The sequence below is a fragment of the Schistocerca gregaria genome, chromosome 10 (genome assembly GCF_023897955.1).
Source record: "Schistocerca gregaria isolate iqSchGreg1 chromosome 10, iqSchGreg1.2, whole genome shotgun sequence".
Classification (NCBI taxonomy): domain Eukaryota; kingdom Metazoa; phylum Arthropoda; class Insecta; order Orthoptera; family Acrididae; genus Schistocerca; species Schistocerca gregaria.
The window spans coordinates 118743973-118765957 of NC_064929.1; the positions used below are offsets into that span (position 1 = coordinate 118743973).

At 43.7% G+C, this 21985-nt stretch overlaps 1 protein-coding gene across 4 annotated transcripts in view; it reads left to right on the plus strand.

The window, feature by feature from the left end:
- Positions 1-224: 224 nt before the first annotated feature.
- LOC126293454 (uncharacterized) overlaps positions 225-21985 on the plus strand; it is a 146291-nt gene continuing 124530 nt past the window's right edge. For all 4 annotated transcript variants that reach the window (XM_049986696.1, XM_049986697.1, XM_049986698.1 and 1 more), the window contains exon 1: positions 225-299. In XM_049986696.1, coding sequence (XP_049842653.1) covers positions 290-299 — 10 coding nt within the window. In that variant the 5' untranslated portion in view covers positions 225-289. The remainder of the gene's footprint in view (positions 300-21985) is intronic.

Here is a 21985-nt window from a genome sequence, read left to right on the forward strand (position 1 = left end):
AATGACGGTAGATAACAAAAGTGCCAGAGTGTTTGACGCCTTGCTCGCTGACAATCTGTGTGCGCGTGTGCGCGTGTGCGTGTGTGTGTGTGTGTGTGCATAAGGAAAAAAGGCGCAACCCGCCTGAGATTGGGTCGGCAGCGACAGCGTTTGATAAGATTATGCCGACTGCTTGCTGCCTCTTGAAGAAGCGATACGCCGGCACCTGTCACCCCACCGTCTTAGGCAGGTAGACTCCAGCGGCTTCGCTACTGAGTTCAACGCCGATGCCCGACCAGCGCGAGCAACGATGAATGCAGGTACCGTAGCGCGAGCTGCGCCCAGCTGTTTACCTCTTGTTTACCTGCTGTTTGCGCGCGCCGACAGTCCTGCAATGAGCCACTGTCCCGCAAGCGCGAAACCTGAACCGGCTATCAGTAGCAGGATGCCTATCTAACGGCTTCAGCGGCAGCAAAAACATGGCTTCCAATGTTTCGCGTAATTATTGACCGAGTTTAAAAATTAGTCTAGTCTTTCTGAGAGTCATACTCTGAAACCTTCCCGTCTCCTCTATACCTCTTTCGTTAATGATAACCTTCCCTTTTACAATAACCTATGTAACCTCTCCTTAGGATTTCTATCTCTTGCTTAATACACTCCTGGAAATGGAAAAAAGAACACATTGACACCGGTGTGTCAGACCCACCATACTTGCTTCGGACACTTCGAGAGGGCTGTACAAGCAATGATCACACGCACGGCACAGCTGACACACCAGGAACCGCGGTGTTGGCCGTCGAATGGCGCTAGCTGCGCAGCATTTGTGCACCGCCGCCGTCAGTGTCAGCCAGTTTGTCGTGGCATACAGAGCTCCATCGCAGTCTTTAACACTGGTAGCATGCCGCGACAGCGTGGACGTGAACCGTATGTGCAGTTGACGGACTTTGAGCGAGGGCGTATAGTGGGCATGCGGGAGGCCGGGTGGACGTACCGCCGAAATGCTCAACACGTGGGGCGTGAGGTCTCCACAGTACATCGATGTTGTCGCCAGTGGTCGGCGGAAGGTGCACGTGCCCGTCGACCTGGGACCGGACCGCAGCGACGCACGGATGCACGCCAAGACCGTAGGATCCTACGCAGTGCCGTAGGGGACCGCACCGCCACTTCCCAGCAAATTAGGGACACTGTTGCTCCTGGGGTATCGACGAGGACCATTCGCAACCGTCTCCATGAAGCTGGGCTACGGTCCCGCACACCGTTAGGCCGTCTTCCGCTCACGCCCCAACATCGTGCAGCCCGCCTCCAGTGGTGTCGCGGCAGGCGTGAATGGAGGGACGAATGGAGACGTGTCGTCTTCAGCGATGAGAGTCGCTTCTGCCTTGGTGCCAATGATGGTCGTGTGCGTGTTTGGCGCCGTGCAGGTGAGCGCCACAATCAGGACTGCATACGACCGAGGCACACAGGGCCAACACCCGGCATCATGGTGTGGGGAGCGATCTCCTACACTGGCCGTACACCTCTGGTGATCGTCGAGGGGACACTGAATAGTGCACGGTACATCCAAACCGTCATCGAACCCATCGTTCTACCAGTCCTAGACCGGCAAGGGAACTTGCTGTTCCAACAGGACAATGCACGTCCGCATGTATCCCGTGCCACCCAACGTGCTCTAGAAGGTGTAAGTCAACTACCCTGGCCAGCAAGATCTCCGGATCTGTCCCCCATTGAGCATGTTTGGGACTGGATGAAGCGTCGTCTCACGCGGTCTGCACGTCCAGCACAAACGCTGGTCCAACTGAGGCGCCAGGTGGAAATGGCATGGCAAGCCGTTCCACAGGACTACATCCAGCATCTCTACGATCGTCTCCATGGGAGAATAGCAGCCTGCATTGCTGCGAAAGGTGGATATACACTGTACTAGTGCCGACATTGTGCATGCTCTGTTGCCTGTGTCTATGTGCCTGTGGTTCTGTCAGTGTGATCATGTGATGTATCTGACCCCAGGAATGTGTCAATAAAGTTTCCCCTTCGTGGGACAATGAATTCACGGTGTTCTTATTTCAATTTCCAGGAGTGTAATAAAAAATGAAATCTTCCCTTTAAAATTTATTCTCTTTCTCAATCTTCACATACAAATTTAATTGCTGCTTTTTAAAAGTGATTTCCTGATTATTTCGAAGAAAACGTAGAATGTGTCGTCGTAGTGTTGCCCTCATTCGTTATCTGCAATAACCCAAAACTGTTCCTTACCTTTTTTACTGTTACTGGATCGCCACCTCACTGCTACATCGAACCGCGACATGAATATACTTACTCTGGTTTACTATACTCTATTAGCTGCTGGTGGGCTGTCATCATAAGTGGCTGTATTTATTACCAAAGCTGACGTTATTCTTTATTAGCAGAGCTGACGTTATTATTTAATTAATTTGACTGAAGTTACGTAATTCATAGTTACACTTTTCCTTGACAACAATAAAATTTTTGCAAAGTTTTATGTTGATGGTTTTTGGGATGTATTATAATCAGTAATGCAACATTGCTGGCAAAAATTAATTATGTTCTGAAAACGCTTCAAATATTTACTGTTGGTAATGAAATGATTTTACGAACGTGCAGATGGGACTTACTTTTTACAATAATCTTACAACTAGCATTACGCAAACATACCTTCAGTAGTCTCGAGTTTCTAAAAAAAATTCACTAATATTCGTTCCTTTTATGATAATAGTTAGCTGATGTCTCTGGACATCCGTTTATAATCTCTTGTAAATCATAGCTGGTGGCTGGCAGGCACACCGCTCCTCACAACCTCTCGCTTCAGACCTGCTACCGTCTCGCTTCAGATCTCGCTTACTACTGACTTCCTACGAACGCTAAAGTGCGGTCTCTCTCCTGCCAACAATGCTTTCTGGTGCAGACAGTCCCTACTACCATTACAAAATGTATCAATGCGCGGTCTTTCCCGCTGTTTTCTTAAAATGTATCCGTACGCGGTTTCTCCCGCCTTTTTTAAAATAATATCAACAATACTTTGGTGCAGATATCCCCTGCTACCACAATTATTTCCAACATGACAAATATTAATTATTCCTACCTAATCGTATTAATAAAATATAAACATCTTCCATAAATTGTGGTTTGACAATAGACAATAGAAATATGCACGTCTTACAACTCTTACGAGAAAAGTTTAACAACACACACTGCAGCGCCAAAGTAACTAGTGTGGGAATTCGTATTCATATACAGAGATACGTAAACAGGCCGAATACGGCGCTGCGGTCGGCAACGCCGGTATAACACAACAAGCCTTTGGCACATCACGAGCGGGACACAGCATCTGCGAGGTAGCGGTGAAGTGGGGATTTTCCCGTACGACCATTTCACGAGTGTACCGTGAATATCAGGAATCCGCTAAAACATCATATCTCTGACATCGCTGTGGTCGGAAAAAGATCCTGCAAGAACGGGACCAGCGACGACTGAACAGAATCGTTCAACGTGACAGAAGAGCAACGGTTCCGCAAATTGCTGCAAATTTAAAAGCTGGGCCATCAACAAGTGTCAGCGTTGCGAACCATTCAACGAAACATCATCGATATGTGCTTTCGGAGCCGAAGGCCCACTTGTGTACCCTTGACGACTGCACGACACAAAGCTTTACGCCTCGCCTGGGCTCATCAAGACCGACATTCACTGTTGATGACCGGGAACATGTTGCCTTGTCGGACGAGTCTCGTTTCAAATTGTATCGAGCGGATGGACGTGTACGGGTATGGAGACAACCTCATGAATCCGTGTACCCTGCATGTCAGCAGGGGTCTCTTCAAGCTGGTGGACGCTCTGTAATGGTGTGAGGCGTGTGCATCTGGAGTGATATGGGACCCCTGATGCGCCTAGATACGACTCTGACAGGTGACACGTACGTAAGCATACTGTCTGATCACCTGCACCCATTCATGCCTGTTGTGAGTTCCCATAGACGTGGGCAATTCCAGGAACACAATGCGACACCCCACACGTCCAGAATTGCTAGAGTGTGGCTCCAGGAACGGTCTTCTGAGCGTAAACACTTCCGCTGGCCACCAGACTACCCAGATATGAACATTATTGAGAATATTTGGGATGTCTTGCCACGTGCTGTTCAACACATATCCACCCCCTCTTACTCTTACGGATTTATGGACAGCCGTGCAGGATTCTCGGTATCATTTTCCTCCAGCTCTACTTCAGACAGTAGAGTCGATGCCATGCCGTGTTGAGGCACTTCTGAGTGCTCGCGGGGGTCTTACAAGATATTAGGCAGATGTATCAGTTTCTTTGGCTCTTTTGTTTAAGACCAGTACTACGGTAAGAAACCGTGTGTTCGTCTCGATATGGCGTGATTCACTGCGCGCAAATACAGGAACTTTATTCATCCACTGTCTGAGAGAGGGAGAACTGACTTCTAACCAGCATTACAGTTAATTTCAAATCTTTAAGAAACTTTCTCTCGGTGACGCTCCACAAAAAATGATGAAAGGAAAAAAGCTTATTGCTTAGCGCATTTTCGCATTTCACGCAGTAAAATTTTAGGAGGCGTAGGCGTTCGCGTCTTACAGTTTTTAAAGCAATAGACAACATTTCTATTACTACCAAGGATTACGTAGGCGCCCAATCATCTTGCATGGTCCATCGGTGTATTGCGGGGGAATTTTGGACTTCACTCTCGCTAACAAAGATAATTTCAAATCTTTAAGACACTTTCTCTCTCTAACGCCCCACAAAAAATGATGAAAGGAAAAAAGATTATCGTCTAGCGCATTTTAGCATTTCACGCAGTAAAACTTTGGCGTTGTCCGCCTGGGTGAGTGCGTGGTCAGCGCGGCTGTATTGCTTACCGAAGGGGTTTCGGTTCGATTCCCGGCCGGGTCGGAGATTTTTCTGAACTTGGGGACCGAGTATTGTGTTGTCTTTACGTTCGAATGGTCAGAAATGACAACCCACTGTTGAGCTGCCAGTATAGGCACTAGAACTATTGATACTTTTAAAAATATCGGGAATGCGATACTTCGATGGTTAAAAAACATCATCGGCACTCAGTATGTCGAACTGATTGTCGATATATCGACGTCGATCATGTCGACGTACCAGTCTAAAAATATCGGCTGCCCGTTGGTTTTGGAGCTGTATATTCAAGTATTGATTAATTATTGTATATTCTGTACGTCAACAAACTAGCAGCGTACTTATTCCCCCTTAGAGCAGAAACTGAAAGGAAAACGTTGCATGTACATACCTAGGTGATAACCACTTTGCTAACAATGGTAACTGCATGTAAGTGGCACAATAAAGGGTGTTCGACGGGTCCGTCGTTCGATTTCGTCACATACCGGATTTGTCCGGAACACTTCATGTCGACTTCCCTGTATTTTCATTCCTGCAAACGCCAGCGACCTAGCAAATGTAGTGTCAAAATTACGTGGTGGAGTTACCCGTTGCAGCTTCTGTTAGGCAGTCTTGTCACATATAATTTTGCTCATCACTTTCAGCAATTGGTTTTAAGGAAAGCCGATGTGAAGAAATAGCACACTAGTTGAGTTAAAAATTGGTGGTGTGCTGTTTCTTGACAACGGAAATCTTATCCCATTCACATCGCCACTCTCACAGTGCAATCGGGATTCTTCTTTAGTCAGGAACCACGTGACCACTACGGTCGCAGGTTCGAATCCTGCCTCAGGCATGGATCTGTGTGTGCTGTCCTTAGGTTAGTTAGGTTTAAGTATTTCTAAGTTCTAGGGGACTGATGACCTCAGATGTTAAGTGCCATAGTGCTCAGAGGCATTTGAACCATATGAATTCTTCTTTTGTGCCACATATACTTGCTTCACCATTCAGAGATAAAGTCAGCGCGCGGTGAAAGCTCAAAACGTAGTAAGACTCCTTGACACCGTGAAAGTAAAATCATGTTCTACGGCAATTTCAAAAGAACAATTCCAAATTTTTGGCAAAAATTGCGAAAAAAATATGAAACAAAAATTAGAAGGAAGGTCAGCGTTGGCCGTAATTTTGATTGTTTATTGACTGCAAAATCTATTTTCAATCACATAGTGATCATCTTCAGTGCTGCAAGTTAAAAATTTTCACATAGCGACCAGTGAATAAGAAACAAAAGACCACAAATACGCACCTGAGTATAAACCAACTGTTGGAAAGAACATACCTGTAGTGTACAAATTAAACTCATAGGCACTGGTGTCAAGTTATTATCAGTAACCAAAGCTAAGAAACGATCACAATAACTTAAGCCGCTGTTTACATCCACCTATTCAGCAGACCTCGGCGTGACAGGGTCTTGGAGCGTCCTCTATGTGACCTGTGTCACGTGACGACTTAACAATAATTTATTTGGCAAGAGATTACCAAAAAATACCAAAGTGCACTTGCAAATCATTAATTGAATATTTAAAATTTAGAATTGTACACTAAAAAACGCATACCAAAAAAGAAAGTGGGAAAAGCACATCTTGCCAATATACACTGGCGTGTTATTTTCAAACAAAATTTTATATCCGTTTGACCTATGGTAGCGCCATCTAGCGGGCCAACCATAGCGCCATCTGGTTTCCCCCTTCAAGGTAGGCGAGTTTCGTTCTTTTTAGTTTTTTCGTTTGATGCTAATTTCGTGAGATATTTGGCACGGTCACTATCAGTGGACCACTATGTATAGTGAGGTATCAGCATCCAGTCTCTGCACAAGATCCTGAACGTGATACTTCCAATAAAAGAAAAAAAAAACTTTCCATCTATTCTCAGTCCTAAGAACTTAATATAATCGACTACACTGTTTGACCGACTACGAATATTCAAATTTAGATTTTGCAAGATATCCGTGTCAGAGTACCGCGCGGAAAGCGATATGCTTGCCTTAAACTTCGAACTACTCGTGTTGGTTGCTTCGAAAATGGAAAGGTGGTGATTTTCAATGCATATGCTTTACGCAAGATTGAGGCTTATGAAGGTGACGCCCACTAATGGAACAGATATGTCAGGTTCACAATATTTTTTGTGATCCAGTCTCGCTTTTTGCGTGTCACAGAGTGTACAAGCTCCCGGCAGCTTCCAAGTAACATATTGAGTTCACAGGCTGTGTTACAGCTGATGATAAGATACTGTCCCTGAACATGGATCATGGGTCATTATCAGTTTCTGACTGATATGGACGTTTTTATGAAGTACAATCAGTGAGGGACCAGTATCTTATTCCTCATTGTCTGATAATAGATAAATCAAAACATTTCACGCTGTTTTGTGCTCACACACGATGTTTTGATACACTGCCATCCATAAGTTTGGAAGCAACATGCTGTTGGCCGTTTTGGCCGATCGGTTCTAGGCGCCTCAGTCTGGAACCGCGCTACCGCTACGGTCGCAGGTTGGGATCCTGCCTCGGGCATGGATGTGTGTGTCGTCCTTAGGTCAGTTAGGTTTAAGTAGTTGTAAGTTCAAGGGGACTGATGACCTCAGATGTTAAGTCCCATAGTGCTCAGAGCCATTTGAACGAAACACCATTCTGCGTATTACAACGGAGCAAGATGGAAGTGATCGATGTGAGTTATTGGAATAATGACACGTACAGTATTGTACACTTAATTATTGTACATATACATACATATTGGAACATACTAGTACTGCTCCGTTTTATGTAAACCAAGGTTACCTGTCCAAGCAGTTCTACTAAACACGCCAGGTTACGCGAGTAGACCGCATGGTACGTAGAGATACGTTGTTTACATTTCTGTTCACTTGTAATTGCGTTTGCATGAAGGCATAACACGCCGCGAAAGTAACTGAAAATGGCCCCAAAGTGCCAGATTCCTTATGAATCATGGGTAATGATAATCACTTTTCACCAAGAAGGCAATAGTGTCCGACAAATAGGAAAGAAACTGATGGTTTCCATCAGCGGAGTTGTCAAAACCATAAACCGGCATCGAGAAACAGGCTCCTATGCAGATCGTCCTCACTCAGAAGCACCCAGGAAATATCAGAATGACAGGAAAAGTATTTGGTAATGACCAGTAAACGTAACATTAAAAACTGTCCGTGAATTGACTGCTGAACTAAACGAACGTAGGACACACATGTGAGTTAGTCAACAGTGAGACGACGCCTGGCGCACAATCTCTGAGGTTATGTAGCACCAAGGAAACCGCTGTTGCGCCCTGTTAAGAAGAAGAAAAGGCTTCAGTGGGCTAAGACACACCAACACTGGACAGCGAGGGATTGGGAAAGAGTCTTATTCACTGATGAATCCAAGTTCGAAATATTTGGAAGTAAACGGCGTCAATTTGTACACCCCATGAACGCTGAACGCTTGAATTCTCAGTGCGTAATTACAACTGCAAAGCATGGAGAGGGTTCTGTGATGATATGGGCATCCTTTGGAGGGAATAAAGTCGCAGATTCGGTGAAAATAATTGGTAAACTGAACCAGAGACATGCTAAGATATCTAGTTTGCGTCTGATTGGGAAAGGGTTTGCCTTGCAGCAAGAGAACGACCAGACACATACATCTCACTTGTGTCAGAACCATGTGAAATCTGTAGAGGTTCGTAAAATATTGAAAAACATGGGATGGCCGCCCCAACACCCTGATTGTAACCCAATAAAGCTACTGTGGGATGAATTGGACAGGAGGATACGAAAACGAGAAATCATGGGTGGGTCACAACTGCGGGAGGTCCTGCAGCAAGAATGGAGATTGATTCCAACCGAAACCTTGGCAAAACTGACGCAGCGCGTGCCAAGATTGTGCAAGGCAGTGATGAAAGTAAAGGCTGGCTATTCTGAGGAATCGAAAATTTAATTGTTGCATCTTCCTTTGTGTTGTTTGAGAGTAATAAACATTTGGACAACAACAAAATGCGTTTTTATACTGTAGTTCCTTTCCATTGTCTATAATTACGAAGTGTTTCCCAACTTATGGAGGGTAGTGTATTTTGATGCAAAATTGGCATGGCTGCAAAGAGAATAATCATAGGATGAGGAAACCCCAGAGCAAGGAAAGCTGGTTGTACGTTTACAATCACACCACCTCTGCGGCATTCGTCGAATCAAGTCAGCTGTGTGTGGTGCCAAACTCCTGTGTAAGCCTGTCACTTCACACAGGTCTGTCATAAGAGTGTTGAGTGAGAGGAGGCATAGAAAGCATACTAATGGTAGACTTTGGCTTGTTGTTCTAACAGCTGCAAGATTATAGATAGATTTGATTGTTAATGTTCTGCCTTCAGTTAGAGGAAAGAAAAATGGGAGGACGCAGTGAATGGCGGAACTATATAAGGAACATGCAATAGAGATTCAGAGCAAACCAGAGAAAGAAGAAAACATTGAGGAGTAGCAGAAATGTGATTAGGGACAAAGTTGACATAAAAGTAATATTTGACGAATTGGAGATATTCTGCTGCCTCAGAAGCAAAATAACACGTGACAGATGAAATAAGAAGTGTGCACTGAGGGGATTAAAAAAGTAGTTGTAGTAATGGTAGTAGTAGTAGTAATAGCTTTATTCATGCATAGATCTATTTTTACAAGGATATAGGACATGTCAAAGTATTTACTAGTTTACACCAATTTAAAATAAGCTACATACATTACAGTCTTCTAGTTAGAGAAATACGTTAGATCTACTCCTTGTGTACAATACTTTTTTTTATAAATAAGTTATTAAATAATGTAATGCCACACTGTTCACTCATATCTGACTATTAGTCGCTGCACATACTATACACACATTGTTTCATAACACTTCACTCCCTACACACACAAACACACACATGCTGGTGATCTCTAGGCTATTTGCTATCCTGAAAAACTGAGTCAGCATCCCTCTATAATGAGTCAGATGTTGAGCTCAGAAAGAGGAAGAGGTTTTAGTATTTTTCTATGCATAGCTTGGGGGTAAATTTTTCTAGAAAAGGTCAAAAGAAGGAAAAAAACATTGTGTGAATATGTTATGTGGAATGTTAGATGTTTTGCACTCATTTTTATTATTTATTTCTATAACCTTTTTTTACAAAAAGTCTACTTTGTTTTATCTAAGTAATCCTTAAATGTATAAAATGTATTTCATAACAGTTACGTTTTAGCTGCCTTTCTAAAGAAGTGTGTTTTTGCAGTTTCTTTAGTCTCTTTTGGTAATTTATTGTACTGTTTTATTCCTTGCTAGAAAATTCTGTTTTGAGTTTTATATTTATTTTTTCTTTGTAACTGTAAGTTGAGTCCAGCTCTTGTTCCATGGTCGTGGACATACCTGTTTCTGCAGTAATTACCAATGTTATTTTCCATATCTACAACTGACTAGTAAATGTATTCACATGGAGCAGTTAAAATCCCCAGTGTTTTGAACAGACCTTTACAATGAGCTTGACTACCATTTTTGGTTATTATTCTTTAGGATCTTTTCTGGAGTTTGAAAATTGTGTTCCTGTTTTGTGCATGCCATAGCTAAAAACTGAATGTACATATGAATAACATATAACTAAAAGACACTGTATGTTACACATTGATGACAGGATTCTAATGGGTAACATGCTGATGACATTCTGTGTGCAAAGTACCTTTGTGTGTTCATGTCACTTCAACTGACAACCAATATTCATCCTAGAAATTTTGCATTTGTTACACAGTCTATAGACGTGCCATCTACATTTAATTTAACATTGTCATTTTCTGTCTTCAAACTTGAAACGTCCCCTTAGAAAAATTTATACAAGACTGTGCTTAAACTGACACACAATATTTTTTTTAGCGCAACGCAATCTGACTTTCAGTAATCCCTACAAGAGAATGGACCTGACTAACATTAACCTATACGTTTCACATATCACTTACCTCACAAAAATCTTCGTTACTCAAGCTACTGCAGTACCGCGAGCACCACTACTGCCAGCTAAATAAAAGATTCAAACTACGGAAGGCACTAACTACTGACAGGCATAGTTAGCAAATGAAAGATTTTAATAGAGAACAGCCAATGTATTTACCTTAATAGTCATAATATATATATATATATATATATATATATATATATATATATATATATATATATATATATATATATATATATCAGTTCATGACACCAATTCTTACAAATTTCAAAACTCCGTCATCTCTCTCCCCACATCCACCACTGCTGGCGGCTCACCTCCAACTGCGCAACGCTACGCGCTGTTAGCATCCAGCTGCCGCTGCTCAACACTACAATGGCAGACAACAATGAAAACCAGCCACAGACTGCACACGGCACAGCCAGTGATTTTTATACAGAGCGCTACGTGGCGTTGGCGTTACCAATAAAAAACCTAAATATCCTACTTACAAACTGAAATTCATGACATTAGGTTTCTTTATGTTCAATGTCACTTTATTGCTTATTGGCCAATTGTAAACTTCCTTGAGAGTTTCATTTGCTTTCTCTGCAAGAAGTTCTCTTTTATTCTCTTTTATTCTCATTGATTATAATATTGCAGTCATCAATGAAGATAATGTTTTCACCATAAGTAACACTGCGAGGAAAGTCATTGATGTATATCAGGAATAGTATTGGTCCTAATATGCTACCTTGTGGAACCGCTATATTAGTGTATTTTTGTTCTGATGTTCTATTAAATGTTTGGATCTATTTGAAGTATGTGTTATCTCTACTTTAATGTATCCTATCTGCTAGGTATAATAGAAACCAGTCATTAGCTACCCCTCTTATTCCTAATGGTTCTAATCTATTTAATAGAAGCTTGTTATCGATTGTATCAAAGACCTTAGAAAGATCCAAAAATGTGCCTGTGACACACTCATCTATGCCACGAGCATCAACTTTTGTGAATTCTACTATGTCTGACTCTGCAATTTTGCCACTTTGGAAACCAAACTGTGATTCGCTTGAAAAATTGTATTCAATCAGGTAAGTCATTACTCTGTCTTTCATAATTGCTTCTATTATTTTTGAGAATGGCGACAGTAGGGAAATGGGCCAGTAATTTTCTATGTCTTCTGCATTGCCTTTCGTAAGCAAAGGTACAACTCTTGCCTGTTTTAACTGCTCTGGAAATGTCCCTGATGTGAAAGATTCATTTATTATTTTTGTCAAAGGACCTTATGTAATCTCTACGCATTATTTCAGTACACACATTGGTACTTCATCTAAGCCTACTGACTTTTTATTTTTTAGTTTTTGGAGAGTTTTATTGACTTCTTTCTCTGTGATTGGAAGTACCATCATTGTATTTAGTGCGACACTATTTACAGGTGTTATTTTTGTCTTGGGGAGTTTTTGCTCTAATTTCTCTGCAGTACTTGAAGAATGCTCGAGTACATGGTTTGCTAAGTGTTGTGGATCATTTATTACCTTATCCCCTTCCCTTAGCAATTGTTATTCTGCGTTTATTTGCCTCTCCCCGTCTCCTTTTTTGTGACATCTCAGACTGCTTTGCTTTTATTCTCTGCATTATATACTATTTTGTTATTAAATGACTTTCTCACAGCCATCAGCACCTTACTATAGAGCTTTTCGTATCTATGATAGAAATTTAAGAATTCTGGATCATTGCGACTCTCTTTCATGGAACTGAGATATTTGTTTGGGACGACTTCTTAATACTTGCTGAAGCAGGCGTTGACAGATGTGAAAATTACAGAACTATCAATTTAATAAGCCATAGCTGCAAAATACTAACACGAATTCTCTACAGACGAATGGGAAAACTAGTAGAAGCCTACCTCGGGGAAGATCTGTTTGGATTTCGAAGAAATACTGGAACACGTGAGGGAATACTGACCTTACGACTTATCTTAGAAGAAAGATTAAGGAAAGGCAAACCTACGTTTCTAGCATTTGTAGACTTAGAGAAAGCTTTTGACAATGTTGATTGGAATACTCTCTTTCAAATTCTGAAGGTAGCAGGGATAAAATACAGGGAGCGAAAGGCTATTTACAATTTGTACAGAAACCAGATGGCAGTTATAAGAGTCGTGGGACATGAAAGGGAAGCAGCGGTTGGGAAGGGAGTGAGACAGGGTTGTAGTCTCTCCCCGATGTTATTCAATCTGTATATTGAGCAAGCAGTGAAGGAAACAAAAGAAAAATTCGGAGTAGGTATTAAAATCAATGGAGAAGAAACAATAACTTTGAGGTTCGCCGATGACATTGTAATTCTATCAGAGACAGCAAAGGACTTGGAAGAGCAGTTGAACAGAATGGACATTGCCTTGAAAGGAGGATATAAGATGAACATCAACAAAAGCAAAACGAGGATAATGGAATGTAGTCAAATTAAATCGGGTGATGCTGAGGGAATTAGATTAGGAAATGAGACACTTAAAGCAGTAAAGGAGTTTTGCTATTTGGGGAGCAAAAAACCTGATGATGGCGAAGTAGAGAGGATATAAAATGTAGACTTGCAATGGCAAGCAAAGCGTTTCTGAGGAAGAGAAATTTGTTAATATCGAGTATAGATTTAAGTGTCAGGAAGTCGTTTCTGAAAGTATTTGTATGGAGTGCAGCCATGTATGTAAGTGAAACATGGACGATAAATAGTTTGGAGAAGAAGAGAATAGAAGCTTTCGAAATGTGGTGCTACAGAAGAATGCTGTAGATTCGATGGGTAGATCACGTAACTAATGAGGAAGTATTGAATAGGATTGGGGAGAAGAGGAGTTTGTGGCACAACTTGACCAGAAGAAGGGATCGGTTGGTAGGATATGTTCTGAGGCATCAAGGGATCACCAATTTAGTATTGGAGGGCAGCGTGGAGGGTAAAAATCGTAGATGGAGACCAAGAGATGAATACACTAAGCAGATTCAGAAGGATGTAGGTTGCAGTAAGTACTGAGAGATGAAGTAGCTTGCACAGGATAGAGTAGCATGGAGAGCTGCATCAGACCAGTCTCGGGACTGAAGACCACCACAACAACATCCATCTGAAATGTTGATTTTATTTGTTTACTCGTCTCCATAACATAACATACATGTATAGCCAATAGGCAGAAATTTACAATCAAAATAAGTACATGATTAAATTCCATATGACATCGAAAATTCCGTTGTTTGAACTGCTGTATCATTGGCCATAACCAGATCGTCCACTGGGCATGGGGTTGGGAGGTTTCTGCAGTTGAGCATGTGTTGATGATCTTGCTGTTCAGCACATTTGTATAGTTCATCTCCTGAAGAGAAACCCCATTTTTTCAAATTGACCTTGCATTGGGATACACCAGTTCTCAGCCTGTTGAGGACTTTCCATGTTTTATATGGGAGGTGATGTCCTGTAGCGAGCTCTTCTTTAGTGTTGTTCCAGTACCTCTCTGATGGTGAGTTATACCAAAACTGTATTCGACGATTTGCAGGTGACGTTAAAAGTAGTTCTGTTGATCGCAGGAAACTCTTTCTTGATCTTAATCTTGGATGTTGGTATTCATATCCGAACAAGGGGTGTCTTGGATCCGTCTCCTGTTTCCGCTTCTCTTTTTCTGCTGCTGTTCTTCTTCTGACATGTGGAAGTGCTATGCCCATGAGATGATATACACTCCTGGAAATGGAAAAAAGAACACATTGACACCGGTGTGTCAGACCCACCATACTTGCTCCGGACACTGCGAGAGGGCTGTACAAGCAATGATCACATGCACAGCACAGCGGACACACCAGGAACCGCGGTGTTGGCCGTCGAATGGCGCTAGCTGCGCAGCATTTGTGCACCGCCGCCGTCAGTGTCAGCCAGTTTGCCGTGGCATACGGAGCTCCATCGCAGTCTTTAACACTAGTAGCATGCCGCGACAGCGTGGACGTGAACCGTATGTGCAGTTGACGGACTTAGAGCGAGGGCGTATAGTGGGCATGCGGGAGGCTGGGTGGACGTACCGCCGAATTGCTCAACACGTGGGGCGTGAGGTCTCCACAGTACATCGATGTTGTCGCCAGTGGTCGGCGGAAGGTGCACGTGCCCGTCGACCTGGGACCGGACCGCAGCGACGCACGGATGCACGCCAAGACCGTAGGATCCTACGCAGTGCCGTAGGGGACCGCACCGCCACTTCCCAGCAAATTAGGGACACTGTTGCTCCTGGGGTATCGGTGAGGACCATTCGCAACCGTCTCCATGAAGCTGGGCTATGGTCCCGCACACCGTTAGGCCGTCTTCCGCTCACGCCCCAACATCGTGCAGCCCGCCTCCAGTGGTGTCGCGACAGGCGTGAATGGAGGGACGAATGGAGACGTGTCGTCTTCAGCGATGAGAGTCGCTTCTGCCTTGGTGCCAATGATGCTCGTATGCGTGTTTGGCGCCGTGTATGTGAGCGCCACAATCAGGACTGCATACGACCGAGGCACACAGGGCCAACACCCGGCATCATGGTGTGGAGAGCGATCTCCTACACTGGCCGTACACCTCTGGTGATCGTCGGGGGACACTGAATAGTGCACGGTACATCCAAACCGTCATCGAACCCATCGTTCTACCAGTCCTAGACCGGCAAGGGAACTTGCTGTTCCAACAGGACAATGCACGTCCGCATGTATCCCATGCCACCCAACGTGGTCCAGAAGGTGTAAGTCAACTACCCTGGCCAGCAAGATCTCCGGATCTGTCCCCAATGAGCATGTTTGGTACTGGATGAAGCGTCGTCTCACGCGGTCTGCACGTCCAGCACGAACGCTGGTCCAACTGAGGCGCCAGGTGGAAATGGCATGGCAAGCCGTTCCACAGGATTACATCCAGCATCTCTACGATCGTCTCCACTGGAGAATAGCAGCCTGCATTGCTGCGAAAGGTGGATATACATTGTACTAGTGCCAACATTGCGCATGCTCTGTTGCCTGTGTCTATGTGCCTGTGGTTCTGTCAGTGTGATCATGTGATGTATCTGACCCCAGGAATGTGTCAATAAAGTTTCCCCTTCGTGGGACAATGAATTCACGGTGTTCTTATTTCAATTTCCAGGAGTGTATTTTATTAATTGGAGATGCCCACAAGCAGCCAGTGACAATGCATCCTGTTTCATTAAGCACAATGTCCCACTTGTTTGGCATGGTTGGAGTTTTGACACATGGGTTGAGATCTTGATACAGACATGCATACTTTTGGAAATGCCTTTCAAAGTTCAGTTTAAATAATGTGGATAATTTAGAGAATTTTAGAATATCGTATTGGACCTCGTGTTTCCCGATGTAGTGCAGCAGGTCAGTCTGATACGGATTGATCAAATTGCTGCACGTCCCCTACAGAAATGTTGAGCCATGGTGCTTCTATAGCCATGCATAATTGCGAAAGTAAGCCGCTGCAGGATTTAGTGCATAAGCTGGCAAAACTACTCGCTCGAATTGTCCTGACCGTTCTTCAGACCTATCGCGAACAACTGTGGCCTGTTGATATAGTGCATTATCATCCATAAAAAAATCCATCACTGTTTGGGACCATGAAGTCCGAGAATAGCTGCAATTGGTCTCCAAGTAGCCGAAAATAACCATTTTCAGCCATTGATAGATTCAGTTGGACCAGGGACTCAGTCCAATCCATGAGACCACACCATTATGGAGACACCACCAGCTTTCACAGTGCCTTGTTGACAGCTTGGGTCCATGGCTCTGTGGGTTTTGCACCACACTCGAACCCTACCATCAGTTCATACCAACTGAAATCGAAGCTCATCTCACTAGGCCATAACTATCCAGTAATCTAGGGCCCACACCATTATGGAGCCACCACCAGCTTTCACATTGCCTTGTTCATAACTTGGGACCATGGCTTGGTGGGTTTTGCGCCACACTCGAACCCTGTCATCAGTTCTTACCAACTGAAATCGCGGCTCATCTCACTGGACCACAGCTATACAGTCATCTAGGGCCCACACCATTATGGAGCGACCACCAGCTTGCACAGTGCCTTGTTGATAACTTGGGACCATGGCTTGGTGGGTTTTGCGCCACACTCAAACCCTATCATCAGTTTTCACCAACTGAAATAGAGGCTCCTCTCACTGGACCACGGCTATCCAGTCATCTACAGTCCAACCAATATGGCCACGAGCCCAGGAGGGGTGCTGCAGGTGATGTCGTGCCATTAGGAAAGGCACTCGCGCCGGTCGTCTGCTTGCATAGCCATATAATGCGTTATTGCACTGCACTGCCCTAACAGATATATTCGTCGTACGTTTCACATTGATTGTGAGGTTATTTCACGTTGTTTTGCTTGTCTGTTAGCACTGACAACTTTAAGCAAACGCTGCTGCATTCTGTTGTTAAGTGGAGGTCGTGGCCACTGCGTTGAATGTAGTGAGAGGTAATGCCTGAAAATAGGTATTCTCGGTATACTCTCTCGCTGTGGACGCCGCAATATTTAATTCTCAAACGATTTTTGAAATGAAATATCCTCCATGTCTAGCTCCGCGTTTAAAGTCTCTTTATTCCCGTCGTGCGGTCATAATGATGTGGAAAACCTTTTCACAGAATCACCTGGGTACAAACGATAGCTCCGCCAGTATTCAGCCACCTTATACCTATAGTACCCGATACGACTTTGTCACCTCAGTGTATGGCTGTTTAATGTTAGCATTGAAGTGGTTATTTGGAGGGTGGTACAACTTTGGGGTTGCAATATTTCAGTACTTCCCAAGGCAGCCGAGCGGTAAATGTCATTACAAATGAAATTATGTTAAAATGATTGCATGAAAATGTTCTTGGATTTGCCTGTGTCGTCCAACAATCGCATTCATCAACAAAGTTATCGCCCAAATGGCGTTGGTTACATCCCTTTGAAATGTTTTGCTCAGTGTTGCCCAAATGCCAAAATATCACCCAATCTGGTGACTCGTTCGGTACTCAACTATGAAAACCACTTCCGATACGGAAAGATGGGTAGTGGTTTGTGGAGAGCGATATGTAATGCCAGCACATTCTATAGTTCGTTCGTTTATAACAGAATTTTTCAGCAGGTTGCTTGAATTCGTCCGAACCAACTGCGCCCTGCATCCCTCACTCCCCCTTCCGTCCAAAATCCACTTACACACTTGTAATACTACACTGAAGAGCCAAAGAAGCTGGTACACCTGCCTAACATCGTGTAAGACCCCCTCGAGCATACAAAAGTGCCACAAAACGAAGTGCCACAGACTGTTGTCTAAAGTAGAGCTGGACGGAATTGACACTACGAATGCTGCAAGGTTGCCCATAAATCAGTAACAGTACGAGAGGGTGAAGATCTCTTCTTAACAGCACGTTGCAAGGCACCCAGATATGCTCAATAATGTTCATGTCTGATGGCCAGCAGAAGTGTTTAAACTCAGGACAGTGTTACGGGAGCCACTCTGTAGCAATTCTGGACGTGTGGGGTGTTGCATTGTCCTGCTGGAATTGCCCAAGCTGACGGAATGCACAAAGGACATGAACGGATGTAGATGATCAGACAGGATGCTTAGGTACGTGTTACCTGTCAGAGTCCTATCTAGACGTATCATGGGTCCCAAAGCGCTCCAACTGCACGCGAATCACTCCATTACAGAGCCTCCACCAGCTTGAACAGTGCCCTGCTGACATGCAGGGTCCACGGGTTCATGAGGTTGTATCCATGCCCGTACACGTCCGTCTGCTAGATACAATTTGAAACTGGACTCGTCCGATTAGGCAACATGTTTCCAGTCATCAACAGTGTTGATGGGCCCAGCGGAGACGTAAGGCTTTGTTTCGTGCAGTCATCAAAGGTACATGAGTCGACCTTTGCCTCCGAAAGCCCATATCGTTGATATTTCGTTGAATGGTTCGACATGCTGCCACTTGTTGAAATTTGCAGAAGGGTTGCACTTCTCTCACGTTGAACGATTCTCTTCAGTCGTCGTTCGTCCCGTTCTTGCAGGATCTCTTTCCAGCCACAGCGATGTCTTACATTTTTGATGTTTACCGGATTCCTGATATTCACAGTACACTCGTGATAATGGCCGCACGGGAAAATCCCTCCTTCACCATTATCTCGGCGATGCTTGTGCCATTGCTCGTGCGCCACAATAACACCACGTTCAAACTCACTTAACTCTTGATAACCTGCCATTGCAGCTACATAAACAGATCTAACAACTGCGCCAGACACTTGCTACGTTATATAGGCATTGCCGACCGCACCGCCGTATTCTGCCTGTTTATACAGGATGAGCACAATGTCTTGTCCTGATTAGAAAAATATATAACAGAATAACCGTTTGACGTAGTAAGTTACATTTGATGTTCTCATTTGTGTGATGTTCTCATTTGTGCTACTTCTCGTTACGTTACTCTTGTTTCGTTTACTCTCAGCCCATACTGTGTACTAATTACACTGTTCATCCCATTTAACAGGTCTTCCATTTTTCCTTGTTTTTGCCAAAGACAGAAAACACATCAGCACATCTTACTCCTGACATCCTTTCACCCTGAATATTATGCCACCCTACTGGGAGGATCTGTGTGCCCACATGCTACAGTGTGCACAAAACGCCGCATCCACTAGATGCGCAGACGGGTAGGGAAGCGTGGGGAGAGTGACATTGGTGGGGGGTCGCTCAGAGCGTTGTAGGGGAAATGCCGAGCGATGGAGGGGAAACTGCCGCTCTAATCTGAAGCCTAAGCTCACATTTTTGTAAATATTAAGTGGGGCCCCTCCAGCCGACACTTGCGTGGTGGCCATTCAAAAAGATCTACTGTCACCTCTGCTTTCGTTCATATCTCAAACGAATTCCGCTGACAATTCAGCGATTTATTTTCGCCTGGCTTGTTAACCATTTGTAACTTCCAGAGAAGCATAATGAGTCGCGAATTTTGAGTAAAACCTACACATTTCTCTCGTTGCCAAGTCCAAATTTGCTTCTCTTGCCAAAACGCAGCGTAGTTTACACTGTGTCACCTCAGTACCATGTTGTACAGACATAACTGCTAGAGAATTCTGAAACAATGGTTTAAGAAACATAAACATAGGCTTCTCTGACTATTGTCACATTCAATAAAATTTTCCTGGGTTTGTGACCGCATTGTCAATAAACAGGGTGTAAATTTTATGTTGACAAACCAGAATAACTTGAAAAATAAGTTTCACTCGGTCATCCCCGTTTACAAGAAGGGACGTCGAACAGATGTGCAGAACTATAGACCTATATCTCTAACGTCGATCAGTTGTACAATTTTGGAACACGAATTATGTTCGAGTATAATGACTTTTCTGGAGACTAGAAATCTACTCTGTAGGAATCAGCATGGGTTTCGAAAAGACGGTCGTGTGAAACCCAGCTCGCGCTATTCGTCCATGAGACTTAGAGGGCCATAGACACAGGTTCCCGGGTAGATGCCGTGTTTCTTGACTTCCGCAGGGCGTTCGATACAGTTCCCCACAGTCGTTTAATGAACAAAGTAAGAGCATATGTACTATCAGACCAATTGTGTGATTGGATTGAAGAGTTCCTAGATAACAGAATGCAGTATGTCATTCTCAATGGAGAGAAGTATTCCGAAGTAAGAGTGATTTCAGGTGTGCCTCAGGGCAGTGTCATAGGACCGTTGCTATTCACAATATACATAAATGACCTTGTGGATGACATCGGAAGTTCACTGAGGCTTTTTGCAGATGATGCTGTGGTGTATCGAGAGGTTGTAACAATGGAAAATTCTACTGAAGTGCAGGAGGATCTACAACGAATTGACGATTGGTGCAGGGAATGGCAATCGGATCTCAATGTAGACAAGTGTAATGTGCTGCGAATACATAGAAAGATAGATCCCTTATCATTTAGCTACAGTATAGCAGGGCAGCAACTGGGAGCAGTTAATTCCATAAATTATCTGGGAGTACGCATTAGGAATGATTTAAAATGGAATGATCATATAAACTTAATCGTTGGTAAAGCAGATGCCAGACTGAGATTAATTGGAAGAACCCTAAGGAAATGCAATCCGAAAACAAAGGAAGTAGGTTACAGTACGCTTGTTCGCCCACTGCTTGAATACTGCTCAGCAGTGTGGGATCCGTACGAGATGGTGTTGATAGAAGAGATAGAGAAGATCCAATGGAGAGCAGCGCGCTTCGTTATGGGATCATTTAGTAATCGGGAAAGCGTTACGGAGATGATAGATAAACTCCAGTGGAAACATACCGACAATCCTTCTTTCCACGAACAATACGAGACTGGAATAGAAGGGAGAACCGATAGAGGTACTCAAGGTACCCTCCGCCACACACCGTCAGGTGGCTTACGGAGTATGGATGTAGATGTAGATGTAGAATCCAGAGTTGATTATTTTCGAGGGGGTATCTGCTGGTGCTAAAATTAGCCCGCCGCCCCACCCCTTGGTGGTGGAGTGGGAGGTAATTTTAAAATTTCAAATGGGAGTCCCCATTTTTTTATTGCAGAATCAGATTCTACATAATCACTGATTGTGATTTTCAGAGCATCCACGTTGATGTAGATGTAGATCGTACAGATGCAAACGACTACAGACCATGCTGTTTTGCAGTGGTCTTTAAAAAATATCAGTGGCATCAAAGTTGTGTATTTAATTTTCACTATCCTTCAAGAAAATGTGCTTTCTGAACAAGAATAAATACGAGGGTCAGTCAAAAAGTAATGCCTCCTATTTTTTTTTCTACGTTTAATTGTCAGGAAATTTAAATGCAATTACATAGGTTGAAAACCACAACATTGAGGATCATTTTTCAATGTAATATCCGCCCATCTCTACAGTTTTGGTCCATCTTTGAACAAGGGCATGTATCCCAGCACGGTAAAAATCACAGCTCTGCTTCCTAAGCCATTGACGCACGGATGTTTTGACGGCCTCCTCATCTTCAAAATGAATCCCACGATGAGCTTCTTTTAGTGGCCCGAACAGATGGAAGTCTGATGGTGCTAGGTCAGGGCTCTATGGGGGATAGGCAAAACTTCCCATCCAATTTTGACAATCTCGTCAGAGGTGTGACGACTGGTGTGTGGTCTTGCATTGTCATGCAAAAGAAGA